The 22,764-nt window shown below is 52.1% G+C and overlaps 9 protein-coding genes and 1 non-coding gene across 10 annotated transcripts; 5 read left to right on the forward strand and 5 right to left on the reverse strand.

Moving 5' to 3' along the window:
- Window positions 1-128: 128 nt before the first annotated feature.
- Window positions 129-1,906, forward strand: GUITHDRAFT_121913 (hypothetical protein; the record flags this gene model as incomplete). Its single annotated transcript, XM_005818811.1, has 5 exons — window positions 129-200; window positions 387-514; window positions 779-871; window positions 1,433-1,703; window positions 1,772-1,906. Coding segments are annotated over 5 exons (699 nt in total), but the record flags the coding sequence as incomplete, so codon positions are not given.
- Window positions 1,907-1,976: 70 nt separating this feature from the next.
- On the reverse strand, window positions 1,977-4,170 carry GUITHDRAFT_121914 (hypothetical protein; the record flags this gene model as incomplete). The annotated part of the gene is made up of 6 exons (XM_005818812.1): window positions 1,977-2,000; window positions 2,046-2,095; window positions 2,233-2,303; window positions 2,359-2,411; window positions 2,458-2,848; window positions 2,924-4,170. 6 exons carry the CDS (start codon window positions 4,168-4,170, stop codon window positions 1,977-1,979), a joined length of 1,836 nt encoding a protein of 611 aa, XP_005818869.1.
- A 1,352-nt stretch (window positions 4,171-5,522) lies between these two features.
- Window positions 5,523-5,596, reverse strand: GUITHDRAFT_t120. Its single transcript has one exon. It is a non-coding gene; the product is annotated as a tRNA-Met (tRNA).
- A 754-nt stretch (window positions 5,597-6,350) lies between these two features.
- GUITHDRAFT_156465 (hypothetical protein) lies at window positions 6,351-6,783 on the forward strand. The gene has a single exon (XM_005818813.1). The coding sequence runs from the start codon at window positions 6,439-6,441 to the stop codon at window positions 6,685-6,687; it is 249 nt and encodes an 82-aa protein (XP_005818870.1). The 5' UTR covers window positions 6,351-6,438; the 3' UTR covers window positions 6,688-6,783.
- On the reverse strand, window positions 6,766-9,081 carry GUITHDRAFT_121915 (hypothetical protein; the record flags this gene model as incomplete). Its single annotated transcript, XM_005818814.1, has 18 exons — window positions 6,766-6,864; window positions 6,911-6,945; window positions 6,993-7,044; window positions 7,094-7,160; window positions 7,207-7,253; window positions 7,300-7,330; window positions 7,376-7,406; window positions 7,451-7,495; window positions 7,543-7,604; window positions 7,661-7,723; window positions 7,864-7,919; window positions 7,962-8,062; window positions 8,166-8,214; window positions 8,383-8,511; window positions 8,557-8,604; window positions 8,654-8,738; window positions 8,788-8,821; window positions 8,868-9,081. 18 exons carry the CDS (start codon window positions 9,079-9,081, stop codon window positions 6,766-6,768), a joined length of 1,248 nt encoding a protein of 415 aa, XP_005818871.1.
- A 344-nt stretch (window positions 9,082-9,425) lies between these two features.
- Window positions 9,426-10,653, forward strand: GUITHDRAFT_82733 (hypothetical protein; the record flags this gene model as incomplete). Its single annotated transcript, XM_005818815.1, has 9 exons — window positions 9,426-9,548; window positions 9,601-9,702; window positions 9,750-9,833; window positions 9,888-9,947; window positions 9,999-10,124; window positions 10,166-10,245; window positions 10,333-10,386; window positions 10,434-10,500; window positions 10,546-10,653. 9 exons carry the CDS (start codon window positions 9,426-9,428, stop codon window positions 10,651-10,653), a joined length of 804 nt encoding a protein of 267 aa, XP_005818872.1.
- A 192-nt stretch (window positions 10,654-10,845) lies between these two features.
- GUITHDRAFT_121917 (hypothetical protein) lies at window positions 10,846-12,916 on the reverse strand (the record flags this gene model as incomplete). The annotated part of the gene is made up of 9 exons (XM_005818816.1): window positions 10,846-10,928; window positions 10,977-11,095; window positions 11,146-11,193; window positions 11,243-11,293; window positions 11,359-11,408; window positions 11,456-11,540; window positions 11,605-11,676; window positions 11,720-11,911; window positions 11,958-12,916. The coding sequence occupies 9 exons, from the start codon at window positions 12,914-12,916 to the stop codon at window positions 10,846-10,848; spliced, it is 1,659 nt and encodes a 552-aa protein (XP_005818873.1).
- A 2,223-nt stretch (window positions 12,917-15,139) lies between these two features.
- GUITHDRAFT_148996 (hypothetical protein) lies at window positions 15,140-17,673 on the forward strand (the record flags this gene model as incomplete). Its single annotated transcript, XM_005818817.1, has 10 exons — window positions 15,140-15,637; window positions 15,694-16,398; window positions 16,548-16,583; window positions 16,932-16,990; window positions 17,079-17,102; window positions 17,146-17,193; window positions 17,249-17,275; window positions 17,349-17,473; window positions 17,517-17,583; window positions 17,631-17,673. The coding sequence occupies 10 exons, from the start codon at window positions 15,140-15,142 to the stop codon at window positions 17,671-17,673; spliced, it is 1,632 nt and encodes a 543-aa protein (XP_005818874.1).
- An 853-nt stretch (window positions 17,674-18,526) lies between these two features.
- Window positions 18,527-18,805, forward strand: GUITHDRAFT_82731 (hypothetical protein; the record flags this gene model as incomplete). Its single annotated transcript, XM_005818818.1, has 1 exon — window positions 18,527-18,805. A coding segment is annotated over one exon (279 nt), but the record flags the coding sequence as incomplete, so codon positions are not given.
- Window positions 18,806-21,713: 2,908 nt separating this feature from the next.
- Window positions 21,714-22,478, reverse strand: GUITHDRAFT_166809 (hypothetical protein). The gene is made up of 4 exons (XM_005818819.1): window positions 22,350-22,478; window positions 22,068-22,218; window positions 21,909-22,018; window positions 21,714-21,862 (listed from the first exon to the last, which is right to left on the reverse strand). Exons 1-4 carry the CDS (start codon window positions 22,467-22,469, stop codon window positions 21,749-21,751), a joined length of 495 nt encoding a protein of 164 aa, XP_005818876.1. The 5' UTR covers window positions 22,470-22,478; the 3' UTR covers window positions 21,714-21,748.
- Between the last annotated feature and the right edge of the window lie 286 nt (window positions 22,479-22,764).

Here is a 22,764-nt window from a genome sequence, read left to right on the forward strand (position 1 = left end):
TGATGGAGATGATTATAATGATGGGGATGATGGAGATGATGATGATGACGACGATGGAGATGATGGAGATGGAGATGATGATGATGAAGAAGAAGTTGGTGAACACACTGAGATGATCGTTAACACAGCAAAACTTCGACAAGTCAAGAATGCTGGAGTCTATGCAGCAACAGAATGTTGACAAGATGATACAACTGGAAGTGAGAGATCACGGAGAGGAGGCTGCTCCTGCACCTGCCCTCCCTCCTTTCCTGCACCTGCCCTCCCTCCTTTCCTGCTGCTGCTGCTGCCGATATTGCTGCTGCTGCTGCTGCTGCTGCTGATAATGATGATGATGATGATCGAGGAAGTGGAGGTTGGCGTTAATGATGGTGGTGATATGACAGGCTCTCGCAGCGGAGAACGCTTCTTTGAACTCTGCATATCAAGGGATAGTGAGCAAGTACGACCTGATAGTGAAGGATCACGAGAAGCTGCTGCAAGACTTCGTCGCAACCAAGAAATCTCTGACAAGGTTGTGGACGAGGAGGAGCAGGAGCAGGAGGAGCAGGTGCAGGTGCAGGTGCAGGTGCAGGTGCAGAAGCAGGTGCAGAAGCAGGAGTAGGAGCAGGAGTAGGAGCAGGAGGAGCAGGGGAGAGTGGGGAAAAGTAGTGAATTCAGAAGCACTCGTGTTCACGCGCAGACCAACTAATGGCAGAGGAGGTGTAGTGTCCTCCTGGAGGACAATCCTCCCCAGGATTCCTTGTGAAGTTGCCAGTGACGTTGAGGTCTGAGCCAGTGAGATCTCGATGCTGCTGGCCTACAACGAGGAGATGAAGAAGAAGCTGGAGCCTTACAGGGATCACATGCGTGACATCCATCCCCAGCTGAGGTCAAACGTCCTCCTCCTCCACCACCTTCTTCTCTTCTCCCACGTCCTTAGCTCTGTCCTCTCCTCTGCCCTGCTCTGCCCTGCTTTCCCATCTTGGCAGACTTGTCTTATGTTTCCTCGTCCTTCCATTCAACTTGTCAAGCAGGTCAGGTCAAGGGCAGTCGATTTTCATCGCCAGCGAGGTGAAGCCTTCTGTGTTCTGCTCCTGCTCCTGTGTCTTCTCTCCTCCTCCTCCTCCTCCTCCTCCTCCTCCTCCTCCTCCTCCTGCTCCTGCTCCTGCTCCTGCTCCTGCTCCTGCTCCTGCTCCTGCCGATCATCTTTATCTTGTCTCAGGTTGCTACAAGGACCATCGACTACCCAACCATCGAGCAGGTATACGAGACCGCCTCCTCTCTTCTGCTTTTCCCTCTCACCTCCAACGCTCATCCCACCACAGCTCCAGCAGCAGCTGTCCTCCAAGGTACATCTTGGTGACGGACCAGCAGCACCAGCTGCATCAGCAGCAGCGAGAACAGGAGCGTCGCTAGCGTCTGTTCCTGGGATTGTCTTCAATCCTTCCAGGAGCGGCCGCTTCTTCTCCATCCTCAGCCTCATCCCCGGCACCGTCGCCGCCGACTGCGGCATGATGCATGCGGGCGACATCGTCTTCAAGGTCGACGGGGTCGAACAGGACGAAGTGGAGCTGGACACTCTGCTGCAGGCGCTGGAGGGAGCGGAAGGATCAGAGGAAAACAGCTGTTCCCCTGCTGCTGCTGCTGCTGACGCTGACGCAGGTCACGCTGGAGATGGGAAGGCGAACCAACGGAGAGGAAATGCGATATCGCATCACACTGTGAGGGACCCCTACCTCCTCCTTGTGCATCCGCTGCTGCTGCTGCTCCATGTGATTCGCTGTTGCAGGGCTCGTGGGACTTGACGGCGATATGGGGGAGGGAAGTTGGAAGGAAGGGCATATACGATGACAAGAACTTAAAGGATTCGTTTGTGAGAAAACCAACGACATGCCTGCGAGACAGCAGATGGCGCATGAGGTAAGAATCGAGTCAGAGACTTAGGGATTGGGGGGGAGGGAGGGAGAGGAACGACATTTAGATCCGGCAAATCCCTAGAAACCTCCGCTCCTCAATGCCTGCATGCTCATATGAGCTCGTTCAAGTCACTTGGACCGTCTTACCTGCTCCATCGCGTGCCAGTTTGGAGCCGAGACCGGCCGATGCTTCTTGACTGCATGAGAGATCAGCAGACCTGTCATTGTGGTTTCCTTGCCCATCCCCTTGCCGGTCTCATCCCCTCCTCCTTCCCTTCCTCCTTCTCTTGAACTTCCTCTTCCTCTCCTTCCTCCTCCTTCCGTTCCTCCTTACCGTGAGCGAGAGCGTCTTGGAGGCTGAAGCCGTGCCTGCACACGAGGTAGACGCAGGCGACAGCAGGCGCTCTGTCACTCGCGTCACTCGCAACCTTATCGCGTCCAAGTCCTCGTCGCATCTCACCTGCCCATCCCAGCAGTGCAGTGAATGTAGACCTTGGGCTGCTTCCCCTCGCTCTGCTCGCCACGTCAACACGCGGTGCATGGAGTCGTCAGACCTCACCTTGGCACGGTGGACAAGTTGGTCGACAGCTTTCGCTCCTTCCTTGACGAGTCTTGCGAGCTCCTCTCCGTTGAAATCCTCGATGGGAACACGGATAGCATGAATCCCTGCCTCGTGGTAGTACTTCTCCATGCTGTTCCAGTTCACCATCCTCCTCTGGTGGTCACCGTCCGTCTGGACATTCAGCACCCCCGTCACTCCTGCCTCCACCATCGTCTGCACATCTCCTTTGCTCTGCGGATAGGGGCCGATCGCCAGGCAGGGAGGAACATCATCAAAGGACAGATGCGGCGGAACGAAGTTGCCGTCGTAGACTTGCCACTCTCGCTGTCGGAATCCTTGATTCTTGCCTGTCACCTGCTGCCCCAGCCCGAGCGTGGCGTACTTGACTCTGCGATCAAGGTCAGAAGATCGTCAGAGTGACGGAGCTTGTCAGGCGAGTGGAAGCAGAGGGAGGATGACTCACCCAAGGGCGCTCTGAGCCCCAGGAACGCGGTGCAGAGCTCGGTTAGGCTCGCGCTCGAACACCGCCGTCCCCTTCTTCCCATCGATGATGCAGTAGCGATACTGCACGTTGACCGAGTCCTGTGCTGGGGCTGGAAACGTCATCTCCCAGCAGCGGCCCTTCACTCCTGTCAGCAGCGTCCGCTCATTGCCAAGTCCCATCTTCCTGGGAGCTCCCAGCCAACCACCGAGAGCCTGCATGGATCCAGAGCATGCTAGGACCGAAGAAGGGTCTTGCAGGGGATGATAGATCAGGAAGCGCAGGAGCAGACCTTCCCAGATGCTTTCTAGGTCTACCACTCTGGTCAGCCCAAGGGATCCTGTTTTCGGATCAAACTCTCTCTGCGGTTCCACCAGGTGCGCGTCGCTCTTTCGGTTCGGACCAGATTCGTACTGCCCTGAAGGATATTCGAAGAACTTGTACTCGAACTCTCCGACCACATCGCTCGGGATTGCAACGATGGCCTCGAAGGTGTTTCCCTTGCTCCGAATCAGCTCCACTGCCTTGGTCTTGTCCCACTTGCCCAGCGCGGGGATGGATCCAACTACAAAGATCTTCTCCGCTTTCTCTCGTGCTACCTTGAATCGAACAAGCTGCACGGTGTCGTCTTCCACCAGAAACCCTTCCTCCAGCTTAGCATCTTCAATGATCGAGGAAAGCTCAAAGAAGTAGTCGGTGGTGTATCTGATTTCAGAAGCCTTGTGATCGCCTTGCGAGTGATCGTCCTTCTTAATGAGATATCGGTACCTGGCGCCATCAGGAATGTTCGGCACTGTCACACTCCACAAGTCTGAACCCATGTGTTTCATCCTGATGGCTTTGTTGGGGTTGCCGTCTCCCAGAGCCTCTACGTTGCCAACGATATAAAGAGCGTCTCCAAACTCCACCCGAGTCAATCGCTTGAACTGCACGTTCCACATCTTCAGCCTCTCCAGTCTGCTCTCAAAGCTGTCCAGTGCTGCAAGGATTTCTTCACTGGCTCGTCTGAGAAGCTTTGATGCTGCTGTAGTCCGCATCCTCGAACCAGTCGATCGCTGAGGAGGAGGTGAAGGCTTCTTCAGTACAGGTTGCAGTACCAGGTCGGCGGCCCCCGTGACCTGCTGCATGAAACTCTGAAGCTGGCTGTCGATGTTAGCCTTGGGAAGCTCCTCTTGTCCGCCTCCTCGAACTTGCATACACAACCGCGTTTTGCCTGATTCATCATGCATCCTCGAAGGTGGAAGACCCAGGCTGTTGCTAGGAACCCGGCCAACTGTGGATCTTCTGATATGATTGTCATTGTGCTTACACGTGAGTCTTTCAACAGTATTATGAATGCAGCGAATCGTGTTTGACCCAGAAACGTCAGCTCGGACATCTTGACAACCCATTGCTGAGCTCACAAGAGCCAGTACGACGAAGAGGATCCCGAGGTCGTGTCTCAGCTTCTCGACACAAAACCTCGCCCCGTTGAAACGATTCATATTATTACAACAATCCGAGCCCAGCTATTACCAGGAATCTTCAATTTATGCAAGCTCCTGATTGTTACAAAATTCAACCTGTCGTTCAAAAGTCGCCGCAAAGGTGTTCCAGCAAATTCATTCAGACAGCTGTTCTTGCCCCGGCCCTCACCATGCACGCTGCAGGTGCACAGAGATGTTGCCTGTCAAGCCGATCCACTTCTGAACTGTTGTGCTGACATCAATACAGACTTGCGTGCTGATGCAGAACTCGACAGAACTCCATCACGGCTGAGCTGGCTATTTACACCTCCCAACGATGTCAGTGTCTACGATTACGATTTGAACAAGACAGCAACAGCGCAGAAGGGGAATGGTCCCTAACCTCTCTATCTGTCATTCTCTGATACACAGACAACACCCACAAACTGAAGCTCCTGCTACGCACCCCTCACCCGCGCATCTTCCTTACACCTCCTTGAATTCACAATGCCGGGAACTAAACGGTGAAGCATCTCCTCTTGAAAAGGCAGGTCAGCCCTCCACTCCTCTCATCATGTGCTGTCTTCCTCTGCGCTACTCCCCTTGCAACATTCTCGCTTGTCTCTTCCCGCTCCCTTCCCCCATTGCGCCTGCGTCCGCCGCGGGGTCGCATCAACGGGCAGATCATGAACATATCATGAAAGGAGTGGTGGCGAAAGAGGCAAAGCTGGGGGGTGGGGTTCGTACTCACAAGGGTGGTGGCGACGTGAATTTCGAATGTACCCGTCTCTTTTACCAGCATGAAGGGGGTACATACACACTTCAGGGCAGGGGAACGGAATCCCGGCCTCGCATACAAAAAGAAGTACCGGTGGTGTTGGTCTAAGGATCTCTCATGCAATGGGGGGTGGGGGTATGGTGCTTACATTGTGAGCAGGGGTCCTATAGTAGGATATCGGGTAGTATCCATGGGGGTAGGGTACACATAGGATTGCCAAACGTCCATCTTCCTCTATATGTGGGGTGGGAGGCCGGGGGGAGGTCAGGGGTGGCCCTGCAGCTAGCTGGATGGCACGGTAGCACACGAATGTCTCCTATACATGGCCAAAAAGGTAGCTCCCAACGTTTTTGCTCATTGCCGCGGATGGGGATCGAACCCATGACCTTTGGATTATGAGACCAACGCGACTACCAACTGCGCCACCACGGCTTGGGAGATGCTGCTCTGGTGCCAACAAGGATTTATATACTAGGTATTCAACTGGATGGAAAAGGGTGGGTTGATACCCACCTCTTCTAATACCAGGTCCTGTGATAGGGTAGACGGGGTAGGGTACCCAAAGGGTCGAAATCACCCGAGCACGTGGGGTGGGTTGTCGACACTTGCTCCAAAGAAATTGAAAAGACTTCTTTTCAAATTGTCCGTCACAGACAGACATTGAGCTGACCTCTTGGCTGGATATCAGGATGATACCACCCCAATTACAGACCTCGGTGCAGGGGTGCAGCATGATTGAACAAGTCCTGGTTCCGGACCTCGATGACATTGCTATTCCAATGAAATATGGCGTGCAATACCTGCCTAAAAGCGACCTAAGATCGGAAAGATTTTCTCAAAAGATCCTCAAAACTCGAGCAGATCACGCCATTATCAAAACAATTATTTTTTATGCTGACAATTGAATCTATAATCGACATATAATAACGAGCATATATTGAGGCCATGAGTACCAAGTGAATTTTAAAAATAGCATCATATCATCTTCATTTGTAAATATCTAAGCCGTGCATGTCATCAATGAACACGTGTGGTAGTAAAGATTTTGTAAAGACTATCTGCAGATCGAAGTTTTACCACAGGGAAGGCGCATAGAGAGGAACAGCAACAACTCTGTAGGGCATCGACGAGCCGTCGGATCAGAATACAAGCACAAGAACAGGAGCAAGAAACAATCAGCGTAGCAGGAGAACAAGAGTGATCGAGACTGACTGAGCTCCTAAGGCCTCCATCTGCTCGGTTTCTGGGGGGGAGACGGCTGGCTCCGTCCCGAGATGCGCTCGTGCTCCCGCGCACAGCAGAGTCTCATAGTTGATTTATCAAGTCAACGAACGTTCGAGAAGTCCAATGCAAAGGAGAAGCATTCAACTGTGAAAGTTCTTGAGCTTGAAGTTGAAGAGGCCGAGCGTCATTCACCTTCTCCTCATGATTTTGGTCGCAATGATTGTGATGCCAAGACTGAGGCGGCTGAGTACCCTAACTGCAACTCCCAGCTTCTCAAGATTCTCTTGAATATTTGGTAGAAGGCGGGGGTGTCGGACTGAACATTATTGATAGATGTAAAATATCTTGTTCTCATGGAGAATCTTTTGTTTTATTATTTAAATTGTTTTCGGCATATCTGGCTGCAGTCTTGTTGTCTGCCGTTTGTCCACAATGCTCATGTATCCCTGCTTCAGATCCAAAGTGATGGTAGTCCCCTGCCAAGTCTCGTTGAGCCACATGGCATCGAAGAGGAAGGGTCACCTCGATGAAGGACAGCCCGAGCACGAGCAGCCGGGCTGTTCCAACAGCTTCAGTGGGGTCATCGGGCAAGGAGAGCTCTCACATCGAAACTTGGGCCATGGGATGTCGACGGGTGTGGTGATGGGGTTGCGAGCCTGGTAGTGATGGGTGAGGGACACGCGAGAGATACTGACACGCTTGTACCTCGATCTCCACTCCTCCCTCCGTGCCCTCCAGGCTCACTGAGACTTTCTTCCACAGGCGAGCCTTGCTGTCGCGCAGCGATCAAACGCATGCCTCGCCTCTCCCATGTATACCTGCTGATCTTCTTGCTTGCATACAGGAACAATATCTCCTCGTAGAGCTGAAACTCCACTGAGCTCGTGCTGCCGCCAACTTCTCCCGCTCACCTCCCTCGACATTGTCAGCCCTGTTGTTCCGCTACGGGCATTTCAGAAGCTTGAGAGGATACACTTGTTCTCTCACGTGTCAACTATCGTGTATACAGGGTCATCGCCTGTGATGCGTCAGGGACAGTATGATCAGCACACAGCCATCGACCAAAGTCAAGTTTGTATCCGTTGACAGTCATCGAGTTTGCCAGGCCTGCCAGGCTCGTTCATGACAGAGAACCGTAGAGCAAGTCTCTTCACAAGCGTAATGCTGCACAGGATCTCCGAACACACGCAGATCTTGCAGTTGAATGAGAGAATGGCTGCTGCAACCTTGTCATCCCCCTTCACCCCACAGTCACTTCACGTTGCCCATTACCCACGCGCAATGAGTGGCCTCGTCGAGAGGACCAGACTCTTGGAGGTAGAGAGATCGATCTGCCTGTAGCGCTTGTCATCCCTCCCTCCCTCCCTGCCTCCCTGCCTCCCTCCCTCCCTGCCTCCCTGCCTCCCTGCCTCCCTGCCTCCCTGCCTCCCTGCCTCCCTGCCTCCCTCCCTCCCTCCCTCCCTCCCCTTGTCTACATGGAAGTGAAGTCAGTTTGTCCCAGGAACGTGGGCCGGATATCGTCCTCCCGCTCCTGCCCTCAACCGTCAGCTCACGGGAGGGACATGAAATTCACCTTGATGAGCCCCAAGAAAACTCCCCCGGGCCGGGCGACCAGCACGTCGCTCAGCACGCCGAAGACCAGCGGGATCCCGCCCCGGACACCTCGGACAGCTCCTGCGATTTGAGGGAGGGCAGGTTGAGAGAGGAGGGAGAGGAGGGGAACGGGGGAGGTACAGGAAGGGGACAAGAATAATCTGACAAAGCAACTGCTGCTCACCAGCAAACGCTGCTCCTGGACCTGTCGCATTGAGGAAGGATATTCTTGCCTGCAAAAGAAAGTCAGAAAGGGAACAAACAAGTTCGGAAGGAGAAGAGAAATAAACAAGATCGAGGGAACGGGGGAGGGTAATCAGTAGGGGGAAGGGAGGTGGGAGGGCGGGATGGTCGAGAAGGAGAAGGACAAATCGGCAGAAACTTTCCGTCTTCCAGACGACCTCTCCTTCCTTGGCTGCATAGACCTTGATGACAGATTGGCTCAAGAATGAAGCAGTGTAGACCATGCACACCTCGTAGGTCGGCGCCAACCCGCTGTCGCTCCCCTGACCCTTATAGCATCCCCAGCGCTGCTGGCGAGTCAGCGAGGCAAGGCCTCATGCTCATGTTGCTACCTGCGTGCATGAACCGGCAACAGTGAAGAATGGAGATCCTGTATCGACCTGACACCGGCACGTCACAGGCAGCGCAAGACAATCGCTGCTCAGGCACCACAGCACGGAAGGGGCCTGCATCGTTGATGTTGAAGAAGATGCAGTAGCTGTCATCGCAAACCTGCAGGGGGATGCGAACAAGACTGAGATGATCAACATTTAGCACGGGAGAGCGTCACTCGAGCTTCGTACCTCCCGTCCTGTCCCCAGGGATCAGCCTGGCAATCTGCTAGGACATAAGTTTAATGGAGAGCAGGAAGCGTCAGTGTTACCTTGTTTGGTTGTCCAGTAAGATAGGAGGATGAGGAGGAAGCGAGACAGCAGCGTCCTCCTTCGCCATGCTCCTCTGACGTCTTCCAGCGATCCGGCAGGACTAAGACGCGAGACTGGCGTCTCAGCTCGCAGAATCCCTCGCACCCCTGCTCGACCGACAGATGCTCTGCTCCAGCTAGCCCGCGAGAAGCATGGAGCTGGAGCGAACAGCATGGGTCCTCGCAGGGAAGGACGCTGAGGTTCGAAGAGGAGGAGAGGAGCGAGGAGGACAAGCAGGAGCAGGAGCAGGAGCAGGATCGGGGGGCGAAATGGTTGGGATATTCCAAGCCAGCCTCATGGTATCCTATAGACTTAAAATAAAGGCAGTAACTTTGATATAGTCCAAGTGTGGTAGAGAAGGCGCAGATCGTTTGTACCTTCTCGCCGGGACATCTAACGCGATGCTAAGACGGATCATGACGGTGATGGCGACCATGACGATGGTGAGAGGAGCGACAGCTTTCACCAGCTCCGCTCCCACCACAGCCTCCCGCATGTTCTCCTCCTCCTGCCCGAGGATGGCCTCCTCGGCCTCGCAAGCTTCGTCCTCCTCGGCCAAGAAGGGTAAGATCCTGGTGCTGGGGGGGACAGGCTTCGTAGGCTCCAACGTAGCTCAGCTCGCGATCGAGAGAGGATACGAAGTGAGAAATTCTGAGGGTCGGACGTCTTGCTGACCTCGATGCGCCATGGCAGGTCGTTGCCCTGAGCAGGAGAGGGGAACCCACGGGAGCAAGCAGGTCTGGCGCAGCCAGCAAGATCGCATGGAGGAAGGGAGACGCGACGAAGAAGGCCGACGTGTGCATCTTGATGCTGTTGCGAGTACCATGACCTGTTGCATGCAGATAGAGAAGGTGATGGAGGAAGGAGGCTTCACCGCTGTGGTGCATGCGATCGGGATGCTCTTCGAAACCGAGCTCAACAAATACGTGAGAAAGGAGGAGAGGAGGGGAGGTCAGTCAAGTTAGGGTCGAGCATGGCAGGCGTCGGGATCAGGATCTGTTCCTCGAGCTGGGTCGACGTACGATGAGATCACGAGGCAGGTGAGGGAGTTTGCTCGAGCTCTTGTTCTGTCCTGTGAAGGGGAAGCCTAGACAGCCTTCAATGCCATGGAGGCCGCCGCTTCCTCTTCCTCGGCGTCCTCGGACCCGATTCCTTTCGCGTTTGTCTCAGCAGCAGAGGTGAGATGGACGTTCGACAAGTCGTTCGAAGGAACGCCGGTAAGAGGAAGCGAGTCTGCGACCAACATGACGCGCGGCAGCTTGACTGGCTGCGACGATACCTCATAGCCAAGCGAGCTGTGGAGTCCGAACTCATCGATGTCTATGGGGCAGGAGGATTGTGAGACACTCTGCTCCTCCTCCTCCTCCTCCTCCTCCTCCTCCTGCTTTCTCGCTTCTGTCTTCTTCCTCTCTCATTCTGGGCTAGGCTGAAACCGATCATCGTCCGTCCAAGCCTCATCTGGACTTGGGACAGGCCGGGGTGAAACTCATGAGCCTGCTCTTCCTGTGGTGACGTCTGCCGGTCAGAGCGCTCCTGCCTGTCGCTGCCTTCACCTTCGGGAATAGGCTGGGCCTTCCTTTCGTCGACAAACCTGTATCGCCTCCTCCTCTCTTCCTCCTCTCTTACGCTTCCTCCCAGGTTCAAGTGTCCACGCTGTCCAAGGCCATCTTGAAGGGCCTGGAGAGCAAGAGCGAGAAAGGAGTGTACAACTTCGAGGGGATGGAGCGACTAGCCAAGGAGTTCTAGATGCAAATCAAGGCACATCGGCTGTGGTCGCGTTGGACATGCAAGTGAAGGTCGACATCTTAATTTTCCTTTACCAAAATTCCCTTCACAAGTAGGAGGTGCACAGCTGGTCGGTCCTCCAATGGAAATGTCCCACCACACAAAAGAAGTGCAAGAAAGCAGCTGAGAGCACAAGCTGCGGGTCAAAGTTCGTCAGTCGCTCCCAGCAGCGTCAGAGCTTGCAGAGCTTACGATGTGCCAGAGCTGATGGGAGCTGAAGACGATATCAAACTTGCCTGCATCCATTGGGATCAGATGGGGCTACGAGAGGAAGGAGCATGGACCTGGCCAGTAGCGCTCGGGGAATCGGTAGTAGTAAATCACACTCCCGAGAGCGTAGATGCCAATCATAGCCGAGATGTAGACGAGGCCTGGCGTCCAGCATGGCTCGCCGTGGAGGTAGCTGCGTTCGCATGTCAGTTGCCTCCTGTCTCGTTCCCTTCCTCCGCCCACCGGAGCAGGAGATGACCGCACGGGACCACAGCGAAAAGAGCGTTTCCACTGACAGTGAAGGTGAGGGGCAGGAGAGCTGTCTGAGGAGCAACCAGACCTGTAGACCAGCACCCGCATGAGGCATGAGGAGGGCGATGGTTTCAACCCGCTGACGCGACAAGTCACAAGTAGCCGAGGTTTGACAGGCAACAAGACATGTTGTATGATACAAACCTGTAGATTCCAATTCCTGCAGAAGATATTGAAAACACTGCGATGATCGCCTGCCAGAGCATCAGTCTGTCTAACTGTAACAACATCGTCGGCACACCAGGTACATGTTTCGAAGCGACACATCGCAATAGAACCCATAGAAGATGGGAGGAACGAAAGAACCTCCGATCAAGATCGAGATGCTGGCAGACGGAAAGAAGATCAGTATCAAGACATCTTGTCAGTACCAGGAGATCCAGTGCTTACCCAGCATAATCCAGAAACAAGAGAACATTCGCTAGAGTCAAGCTGTGGCAGTTGAAAAGGTGATACGAAGCACTGGAACCTCGTAAGCACTAGTTTACCGGCATGCTCAGCATACCTCGTGAGAAGACATGTGAAAGCAGAGAGCAAGAAAATGACAATTGGCCATCTTTCAACGATCGCCTGAGAGTTTAACGTCTCTCCGTTGATCTTGAATCGATGGAAGAAATCTTGGTTGATCACTTCTCGGACTTTCTGCATCTCGTGCACCATTTCTCCTTGGATGTTCACAGATGCGTGTATCAGCGCCCTGCCATCTTTCGTGAAATGCCATAGCAGCATCGACACTTTCTTACCTCTTCGCTGCCGATATCCCGTTGTTCAGAGCAGTAGTGACTGAAGACACTTCAGAAGCTGTGTACTCTGCCCACTCGGAGGGGCTCAGGCCCCAGACGAGGCTGTTGTGATCATCGATGTGGCCCATGCTGGTTGTGATGGAGGAGACCTGATCCTGCAGCTTCTGCTTCACGCTGGCAAGTCTTCGCACTAGATCTGCCCAGCACATCACGCAGCCTTCCATGGAGACGGAGCCCAGCTGAGAGAGCTCGTGCCTGATGGTCTCAAGCGACTTATCAAGGTTGTGCATGGCATTCTCAAGCTTCTCTTGCACAAGAAGCTGCGCTGCATGTGCTTCTTCCGCCATGTTGCGTCCCATCTCCTTGGTATTCGCCTGTACAATCTCCCGCCAGCGCTCGAGGCCTGGCAGCTTGAATTCTGCATGCTTCAAGATATCCTTGGCGGCCGCGAAATGTCTCTGAGCCATGCTGAAGGCATACTTCTCAGGAGACAAGCCAGTAAAGTTAGTCTGGTTCGAGCAGTTAGCACTACAGAAAGCGCTGGCATTGCTGCCTCCGATCGGCATGCTCTGCACTACACTGCGAACCATCCTCTTAGGTCGTTCGAAAGCAGGCATGTCCTTCACGTAGAAGAGGAGGCACACAAAGAGGATGCTTCCCAGCAGGTGCGACCAGACATTGATCGTCTCATTGTGCAGCTGAAACATGGACCGGATGCACTGCCAGAACGAGAGGCCGAGGCGGTATCCCCGGAAGATGTGGGAACCCTCGCTCACCATGTAACCCCACCGCCCCTGGCAGTCTGTGATGGTGTAATCGATGCCAGGCTTCAGGCCGACTGGAGAGGACAACACCTTCCTACATTTACGTTGACGTAGCCCTTGCTTTCCCTCGCTCGCACAACCAGAAGGAGTCTCGCATGAGCTGTTGGTAGCATGAATTTCTGCTGGATCGGACATCGTGCTTGATCTGAACGAACAGGGTGGGTCGGTCCGAGTCTGGCGGGGACAAGTTCTGGTACTGCGTCTAGTTCGGTGCCTCTTCCTCCCCTCTACCTCTCCTCGGGTCCTGCCTTGCAGCTTTTGTTTCCTCCCTCCTCCCTCTGCACTCTCAGCTCTCTAACTCTCTCTTCTTCCCCACGTCCTGCTCACTCCCTCCCTCCTTCTTCCTCCCTCCCTCCCTCCCTCCCTCCTCCTCCCTCTCTCGTCCTCTCCCCCTTGAAAGTGCTCGCCCTGTTCACAAGCCCCGTAGCTCGCCGTGAGCATGCTCAGACACTTTTGAAAAGAGGTTGCTGAATCCCTCTTGTAAGTTGAACTTTTCCTAGGAATAATTTGAAATCACAAGACAGGATTCTCCTCTACTGCTGACGAAAGAGAACGGTCCGCCTCAGAAAATCTCAGTACTCAAGGCAGGGCCCGGTCCCTGGCCTGGGCCCGGGCCGGGTCGCCGTCACTGAGCCGGGACGCCCATCATCCGCCCCCTTCAGCGTGTTCAAGCAGGTCGTTCACTCAGATAACCCCCACCCCCTCTTTGTCTAAGATTCACCCCTACTCCGAAGGGTAATTCGACCCCTTTGAGCAAACAGGGGTCTTGTCTCTCTCTCGACCATCCTTGTGCCGTACCCTCACCCCCTCCGGGTCCTGACCCCTACCCCCCATCCCCCCGTGCCCTCAACGAGCCTGTAACCCCAGAAGTACATTATTAAATTTACTATGAGTACGGCTTTAAGTACCCCTGGTACCTCGATAACACCCTCACGTATCTCGTCGAATGGGCTATTGAGGACCCCTCCTTTATCCTACCCCCTATACCCCAACCACCCTACGGGTACTTGTCGCACTGACAAAATTTTGAATCAGCCGGTACTCAAATGTATAAAGATTATAGACTTGAAATCATATTTTGTAATATTATTTTATTATGTATCAGCTGAAAGTACCATGAATGATAATTATACCAATGAAAAAAATATATTTAAAGATTTTTTTATATAAGTTCTGAATACCTTGGTACCACTGATGGAGCCACTACGCAGTTTACTCCCTAGAATATTTTACATATCTTGGTACTATTGCGTGGTTTGTACCTTAATTATTACTGTTAAGCTAAATGAGATACCGCTGTCTCCCGTACTACCTTCTGACAGAGAGGCCTTTCTACAAATCTTTTAAATCGAACCAGTAAAGTAGGTGCGGGGGGTGGGGTAATTGTGTATAAGGGTAGTGTAAGGAGGGGTCATTCTAGAAGACTCTTGTTTGAATTAGAAAGGGTGGGTACTCTGGATGATTCATGGACGTCAGACGGGTTGAACTACCGAAAAGGGGGTGGTGAGACCGGTGGGGATGTGGGGTGATCAAGGGAATAGGTAGGGGTACTGGAATTATTGGAAGTAAGGGATGAGATCAGACAGAGGGAGCAGACGGGGGTGGAGCGCACAGAGGGGGTGGAGGGGGCGGGGCGGTGAGGAATTGAATACTCTGGAAGGGGTGGGTCATAAGAATATGAGATGCTGGTACAGATCATTGTTAATTAAATAACAATACCATACAAATAATAGGTTCACCTGGGGGTCATTTGAAACAGAAGTTGAGGGTCTGGAGACACGACGGGGGAGAGAAGGAGTCAGCGCGCCATTGTCGGCGGAGAGGACGACAAGGAGGAGGGGAGGGGATCGACAGGACGATCGGAGCACCTGTTCTGATTCCTCCTTTCACCTGTCGCTTGCTCTTTCAAGCTTCTCCTGGAGGCAGGGCGGGTGATTGACGTTCTTTCGAAACCAGAGAGTTGGTGCTGATGCACAGGCAGTTGGGAAGTGATTCGAAGTGGGCACAGTTGAAAGAACATGCGGCACGATGAACAATTCTCCTGAATGACGTTTCATCTTGATCAACTATTCATCAAAAAAGGGGCTCATTGAAGATTCATCTATCATTTAGCTTGATACGGACACTTGTTGATCCATACCTTGTTACTTTGAATTTACCAACACCGAATGGAGTGTAGGCCTGAGCTTTGCCTCTAATATTTGTTTGCGATTCGATTTTACCTTACTTGGTTTGAAGCTGACCATTTTGAGAGCTCCGATACCTTACCCTGAGATTCTAGGAGGTTTGTTTCGGTACAAGCCTTTCGAACAAGCCTTTCGTTGATTAGCCAACCCCTTCACCCTCTTCGTTGTGACCATGGACGAAGGAGTCATGGATCTTGATTCGAACTCAATGTTTCTAAATGAGCTGTTCGGTGATGGGCTAGAATCTGGGGGGCAAGATGGCGAGCTAGCCTCGGACAGCTTCTTGAACCTGGGTCCTGCACCCTCCGACTTCTCGGGGTCGAAAGGGGAATTCGACTCTCTTGAAACCCCAGAATCTCTCTTGTGGGGCGGTGAACAACTTCCTACTAGTGGGCCAGCTAGACCTCCAACAAGCGGTCCTCCAGCTCAAACTGAGACCGTCGTTTCACCACCTCAGCTTGTCCGACAGGGCTCTGCCTCGGGACGACCGCCTACAGGAGCCAGGACATCGTCGTCAAGTGGAGCAAACAAGCGTCGAAGTAGTGGAAATCCGTCAACTCCCCTGAATTCGTCATTAGATGATGGTCAGAATGGCGCGTCTCACCCTCAGATGGACACATCTGGCGATCAAGGTAGTGGTCATGCAAGAATGCAAGTCTCTGGGAAACAGGTAGCATGCGATTGATATGTGTTATGTTAGAAAGTAACCTGATACAAATCCAGCAGCAACAGCTTCATCATCAGATGGTGCAGCAGCAACAGGCACAGCAGCAGGCACACATCCAGCAGCAGCATGTGCAACAGGCGCAACAGCACATGCAAGGCTCCATGCCGAGCGGATGGTCCTCATACGGAGGTCCTCCGAGTCGGGGAAGCTCATCATCGAATCTTGCTGCTCATATGGGGCCAGGAATGCAATCGGCCTCAGGCCCAAGCATTCCCGATGGCATGTCCATGGCTGGTATGCCTGCGGCTTCTATGCCTCAGTCTGCCATCTCACAAGCAATGATGTCTCATGGAGGGCTACCTCCAGGAGCTGTAGGCAGCAACATGATGCCGAATGCCATTCAAGGATCCGGAATGTCTCAAATGGGAATGCCCTCTGGAATGAGTCCTGGAATGTCGCAAGGGAATATTTCCCAAGCAAATTTAGTTCAAGCAGGGATGCCGCATGCAAACCTTGCACAGGGAGGGATGCCCCATCCAAGTATGTCGCAGCCGGGCATGTCGCAGCCGGGCATGGCACAGGCAGGTCTCTCACAGCAAGTAAACATGCCTCCTGGTGCTTTGAACCCGAATGTTATGGGTGCTGGTGGGATGAATCAAGGTAGTGTAATTTATCTGGGAGTGAGATACGTCCTTGATTGCATGTCGAAAGGTGGAATGGTGCAAGGATCGATGATGCCACACAACCAATCTGGACACATGCAGGTGATGACTGCAAGAATCGAAGATTAGCATTAAATTGCTGATGTCACAGATGGGATATCCATCTCCCGGGCAAGGGCAATCGTTTCCGGGTCAAGTATGAAACATCAATTTTCAAATGAAGTACCTGCATTGTTCTTATAGACTTTCAGGTTGGGGGACAAGTACATCCACATGCTCAATCGCAGGTAGAATTTGACCTCGTTCCTTTTTGTTGATTGTTCTAAACATAATTGCAGCTTCAGCAACAGCATTCTCATTCTCAGTTGCAGCAGCAGCAGCAGCAGCAGCAACACCAGCAGCAGCAGCAGCAGCAGCAGCAACAGGTGCGTCTTCTTGTTTATTGCTGCACTCTGTTCCATCGGATTTTTGTTTTTGTTCCTAAATCCAAATTTCTACAGCATGCTGGCATGCAGCGTGCTCCGTATGCTATGCAAAGATCCCATTCTTCACAGAATATGGCGGCTATGAGCCCTCAGCATGCAGGTGTGTGACCCGAATCTTGATGTCTTGTTCTGAAATGACGTTGATTTAAGCTCATGGAGGGCAATATCCTCAGCAAAATATGTCTCCGCACGCACAGCATATGCAACAGGTATTTGTTGAGTCTTGTTCATTCTTTGAAGAAGTGCTCTGCTGTAAATGTATGACTTTCATCCTTTTCTTCTTTCTGGGAATATCAGCAATCTCAACAACATCCTCAATCGGTGAGATTTGCTTGTGAGTGCAATCAAATTGATCTGGAATTAGATGCAAGGATACTCAAGAGATTCGATTGGACAACCAACAAGCGCACAGGTGATAACTTGTGTCATGTTCATTTCGTTTTGTCAATACTGAGATATGCACATAGATACAGCAACAAAGATTTCAAGCGATGGTGAGTGTCTGCAGAGAGAACAACTTGCAGCTGGATTCATAGTTTGAGTTCTTAATTTTTCTTGAATCAGCAGGGCTCTGCTGGACAAGGTCAACCAAGCCCTTCACACTCTATACAATCTCCACAGCAAGCGGCACCGCAGCAGGCATCTCCAAGTGTTCAGCCCAGCCCTCAAGGCCCTCAGCAGCAGCTGCAAGCGTACGTGTACGCTAGTCATGTTTGATCCTGATTTTGGCTTTAGTCAGGGCAGTGGACAGATGTCATCGGCATCGTTTCAGAGTGTGGGTGCGCGGCTTCAAAGCTGTCAGGTACTGTAGTTTCTCTCTCAGTCTGTTGTGCCTGAAGCACTTTCTAGTCGAGACTTGTGGAAGCATTGCAACGCTGTTCGTCTCTACTAAATACTGCCAGGTGGATTTAGGAGATTCAAGTATTTTCTTTTAACCCTTTTGTAGGAGAATCTGCCCGCAAGAAACCGTTATGCAACTACAATCTCACATGCCAAATCTAGCTTTAGAATCCGCACATCAATACCTCGTTGCTGCGCAGCAGGAGTTAGCGTCCTTGGCAAGGTCATCGAATATGTCGCAATCCATGGCTAGCTCGCATTCTTCTTCGAGCATGTCTGGGGCTGGTGTGCCCCTGTCTAGAGGAGGGTCCATGACAGGTTCGGGTCCAAACAATCCGATGGCAACTTGGTCACAGAATCAGGCCTTGCAGCAGCAACAGCAACAGCAGGCTGCGAGTCCGTCGGTTGGAGCAACCCAGCACAACCAGCAGCAACAAGCTCTTCAACAGCAAATGCAACAATCCTCGCAGCAGCAGCAGCAACAGATGTTGCAACATCAACAGCAGCAACAACAGCAACAACAGCCATCAGGAATGATGCATCCACATCCTCCCAGCAGGCAGTCAAGTGGTATGCTTGCAACCGCGGGAAGGTACTTGTGATTCCTTCATCATCCGGGATACTCACATGCTTTCAGCCCAATGCCGCCACAGCTTGCTTCACCCATGGCAATGCAAGGCGTCTTTCAAGGTCTACAAATGCAAAGCAATGCTGTGCCTATGGCTGGAACTCATTCTCAATCTCCCATGCCGCCTCACTCAGCTGATGCTCAGTCACAGCAGCAGCAGCAGATGAACAACTCTCAGGTATTGCCGTCTCAATCCGCCCAGGCGAATCAGAACAACTCCAACGCGGGTGGTGGTTCTGGAAACAACGCTCCTCAAAGACCGGTGAAATCTGACATGATGAATGGGTCCCAAGAAGCCGATGAAGATGATCTGGTGATCGTTGGAAGCACTGGTACATTCAGTTCAGACCTTCCCCACGCGAGAGCGCATTGTGTAAATAGACCTTTTCGATCGACAAAAGAACGTGTTGGAAAGGAGGAAGGGGGGAACAACGAGATGTTTTGCCCGAACTGCTTTTGTTACGTATGCGACGTTAAAGCTTCAGATTGTAAAGGTTGGCTCAAGGTTGGACACTGTCATGCTCATGACAAGGACCCATACTGGAGGGCTTTGAGAGAATTTACAAGGGCTGAAATGTTGTCGAACAGTCCGTTGCTGCAAGCACTAGGCTGTGATGAAGCAGCGCAAGTAGAGGCACAAAGGCATGTTTGTAAGCTTCTATTTCTAGAACTCACTTTGTTCGTGTGCAGGTGGTGCGTCAACGGCTTGCTTGCTTTCCACCGTTACCGCGATGGGGACCCGGGGCCAGGAGATACGATCAATCACTCGTTCCAGCATGTGACAGATGTAGCCTCCAGTGCCATGAAGGCGATTGTTGGACATCTATCGGGCCCAAAAGGCCCCCGAACAACTCTTGCAGTTCTTGATGGCATCACATCTGCTATTGTCATCAACACATGGCGCCCTGGTGCAGCACAGGACGCCAAGCACAAGTGGTGTAAGGGAACATACGCGGCCTACAAAGCTATCATCGAGCAACTAGAGAAATACTGGGTTCTTGCAATCGTGCACACATCAACGAGGAGTGTTCCTCCTCAGGCGTTGGCTGTGATGGCAAATCGCTTGAAACGTTTGTCTAAGCTTGCAGCAAAGGAAGTGGCTGGTGGTACCCCGCAAATCTCCCACGTTCCTTTAACGCATGCTGTTAGCGCATGCGAGCGGGGATGGACGCATCCTGTTGTAGTCGCCATTCTTGAAGGACAATGTACAGACTTGTCACAACGCGAAGCTCCGACGCTACAAAGAGCGAGGTTGCATGTGCTCGAGAGGGCGCAAAGGTGGAAAGAGGCTTATCACTATGCAATCTTTCATGGACATGTGGCAAAATCGCTGGCGTACATGGCGAGGGCTGGAAGGCATGGAGATGTTCTTCCGATGGTGTTCAGACAGAGTGCTCTAGCGTGTGGGGGGAAGTGCGTGCCAGTATGCGCAGAGCTTGCTTCATGCAATCAAAGCGACACGGCAGTCAGATTAGCGATGTATTGCGCTTTTGGAGACTACGAAAGAGACTGTCCTCCAGAGCAGCTCATACAGAATCGAATGCCATACGTGCAGTGGATATTGGAGCATCTCACCGGGCACTTGAGTCAATCAGAGTGGCAGCAACGGAATTCCAACCCCTCCAACAACGGGGGAGGTGGAGTTATCGAACCTGCCCGGAGAGACGCGGAGGAATGGGCGAGGCAAGTGTCGGAGGATCTCGTGACACACTTGAGCCAGCCTCTCTCTGAAGCCCCTCTGGGATCGCTCTACTCGGCTGCGACATACACGGTGGAAAGAGCAGCTGCCTTGTGTGCGGTCGCTATGCCGGTGTTGGCCTTGAACTGCGCGAAGCTGTTCTACAGGCTGGGTGACTACTGCGGAGCCGCATCTGTGGTTCTTGTTGCTGGCAACCGGAACCAAGAGGCCTTACTGTGGGCCCTCCAAGAACTTACTCCTAAAGTAGGAATGCAGCCGTTCGCCAGCGCGCTCAAGCAGATACAAATCGAGAGTCTTGAGCCCACGGCCCAACTGCAGGTCGCGACAGCGTATCTGCAGTCATCTGATGTCTCTGCTGCAATCAAGATGGCAATTACGGCAAGTTCCATCGGTGCGCCAGAAGCCCAAGAACTCCCTTACGCGCAATTTGAAAATACCAGGAACTACAGACCTTGCAATTTGCAAAGTTTCATTGATGCCGCTGAAAAATCTGGGGACAGCAACTCCGCCTTGCAACTGGCAGAGCTTCAAATGTGGTGGGAGCCAAGTTGGAATCATTTGCAAGCCTTGCAACGATTGTCTTCTCCTCAGAAGTTCTCTCTGAGACAACAACAGCTCCAATCCCTTGCACTGAATGATTCACGATTCAAACTAGAAGTCAGATTCGAAGTGCTTGTCAGAGACGGGCTGCATTCGAGGGTTAGTTTCATTGCTATGACGTTCCATCCGATTTACTTGTTGCAGGCTGCGGCAATATTGGCTTCTGTAGCTGAAGAGGATGTGAACGCCGCTGTAAATGCTGTAAAGGTTTGGCTTTTCTACATCTTGGTTCTTCATTTGACTCAAGGCCAGAATGGTTTGGAAGCACTAGGGACAGACGTGATAAAGCAACCCAACGGCATTATAGATGCCATCTGGCCTTGGTTAGAACAGGTAAGCACTTTCAAATCAGTGAAATTACACTGACAATTAACTTGATAGATCGTGAGCAATGGGGAAGCCGCAGATTCTGTGATGGAGGTTAGTACAAGAATGGATATCATGTGTGAAACACAACTAATCGTGGTCTAGTTCTTGTGTCCGACACTGTCTTCAAAGATTTTGCCGTTGTATGAACAGGTTTGATGTAGTTGTTTGACATTCTCCTTCCTGACATGCTATGCAGAACGTGGAGACATGGTTCAAGCACTGCCAACAAAATGTTGTCAACTCACAGACCAAGACCACCATGAGGTCGGCTGAGCTTGTTTGCCCGATGCTTGTGAACAAGTTGCAGGTCATGGTTAATACGAGCCCGACGCATGTTCTATGCTACCGGCCAAGGGGAACAATGGGAGAGGAGGTCAAGTTTGCTTTGCTGCCCCCTGAGGCTGATAGATCATTGCAGATTCTCCGACCTGACAAACACATTGCGTCGGAAGAGTTCGCTCTCCGCAGTGTGGCAAGATCTGATATCACCAGATGGCAAGTCCATCGATCCCAATGAGTTCAACGCCAACCAGCAGCAGGTTGTGACGTGTGATGGTTTTGACGTCTGCGAGTAACTCGAGATGCAGGGCGGAGGAAGTCTCAGTTTGCCTCAAACTCCTCTGCCTCAAACTCCTCTGCCTCAGACGCCAGGAGTTCCTTGAATGATTCTATTAAACTAAAGCCACCTCATCATCGGAATGACCATCGTTGTAGTCGATTGTGTGACAAGACAGAATCATCGCGTCTTCCTCTATTGATGGCTATCACAACGGAACGAGGGCAGCAGATATCCCTGCTCGCTTCTTCTTCTTTATTGTACACGGAGGCACTTCAAGCAAAACGATTGCCAGTCCTACCGCCGCCCATGCCGCCCATTCCTCCCATTCCTCCCATACCGCCCATGCTATTGGGATCGATGCCGGCTTGCTTCATCTTGTTCATCGCCTGTGGTAAGGAGGTGAGGAGGATCAGGAGAGTGAAGAGGCCTCACCCTCTCTCCCATCTGCTGCATGTACTCGGGGTTGTTCTTCATCATCTCCATGTGCCTGCGCATCGATGGGTCCTTCATCATCTGAGCCTTCATCCTCTCCACTTCCGCGCCTGCAAGCAACATGTCATGGCCTGTCACTCGTCTTCCAGTCAGTCTCACGGAAGTTGGGATCTTGCATCATCTCCTGCACTTTCTGCATCGTCTCAGGGTCCTGCATGTCCTTCATGGCATCGGCCATCAGGGAAGGGTCTTGCGAAGCATGCTTCATGAACTCAAAGCCAAGTCTGGCATTGTGAGCTCCATCCACCGGCTTCAAGAAATAATATCAGAATGAATTACATGACATCTGAGTTTACACAAGCTGATACAACACATGCAGATCGATGAAAACAGATTGGAAAAACTTGCAATAAACTAGGACTGCTGTATGTCTATGTTCACCTGGTCGCCAGCCTCCTCCTCAACACCAGTAGAACACGTCTTGGGTGCTGGAGCCGAGCTTGAGGAGGAAATGAGGAGGAGGAGGAGGAGGGAGGAGAGGGAGAGGGAGAGCAGCTTCATAGAAACTGGAAGTCCTGCCATGGCACGGCCTCCGTTGTCGGAGATTACAACAGATATACATTTAAAATGCATTAATACCCACTTGCGAGGGTGTTGGTACAAAATAGTGTATGAAATCAACTATAAATAGTTTTTAAATGTGGTACAGTTCGATATTCTTATATTTATTTTATATATATTGTATCAAATCTTTGAGAGACCACAGGTATTTGACTAATTTATAAATACATAATATATCTCTGTACGGCGATGAAGGGGTAGGAGCATTGGGATGGTATTCCAAACCGGTACTAAT

This window comes from Guillardia theta (assembly GCF_000315625.1).
Source record: "Guillardia theta CCMP2712 unplaced genomic scaffold GUITHscaffold_265, whole genome shotgun sequence".
In the NCBI taxonomy this organism is placed as follows: Eukaryota; class Cryptophyceae; order Pyrenomonadales; family Geminigeraceae; genus Guillardia; species Guillardia theta.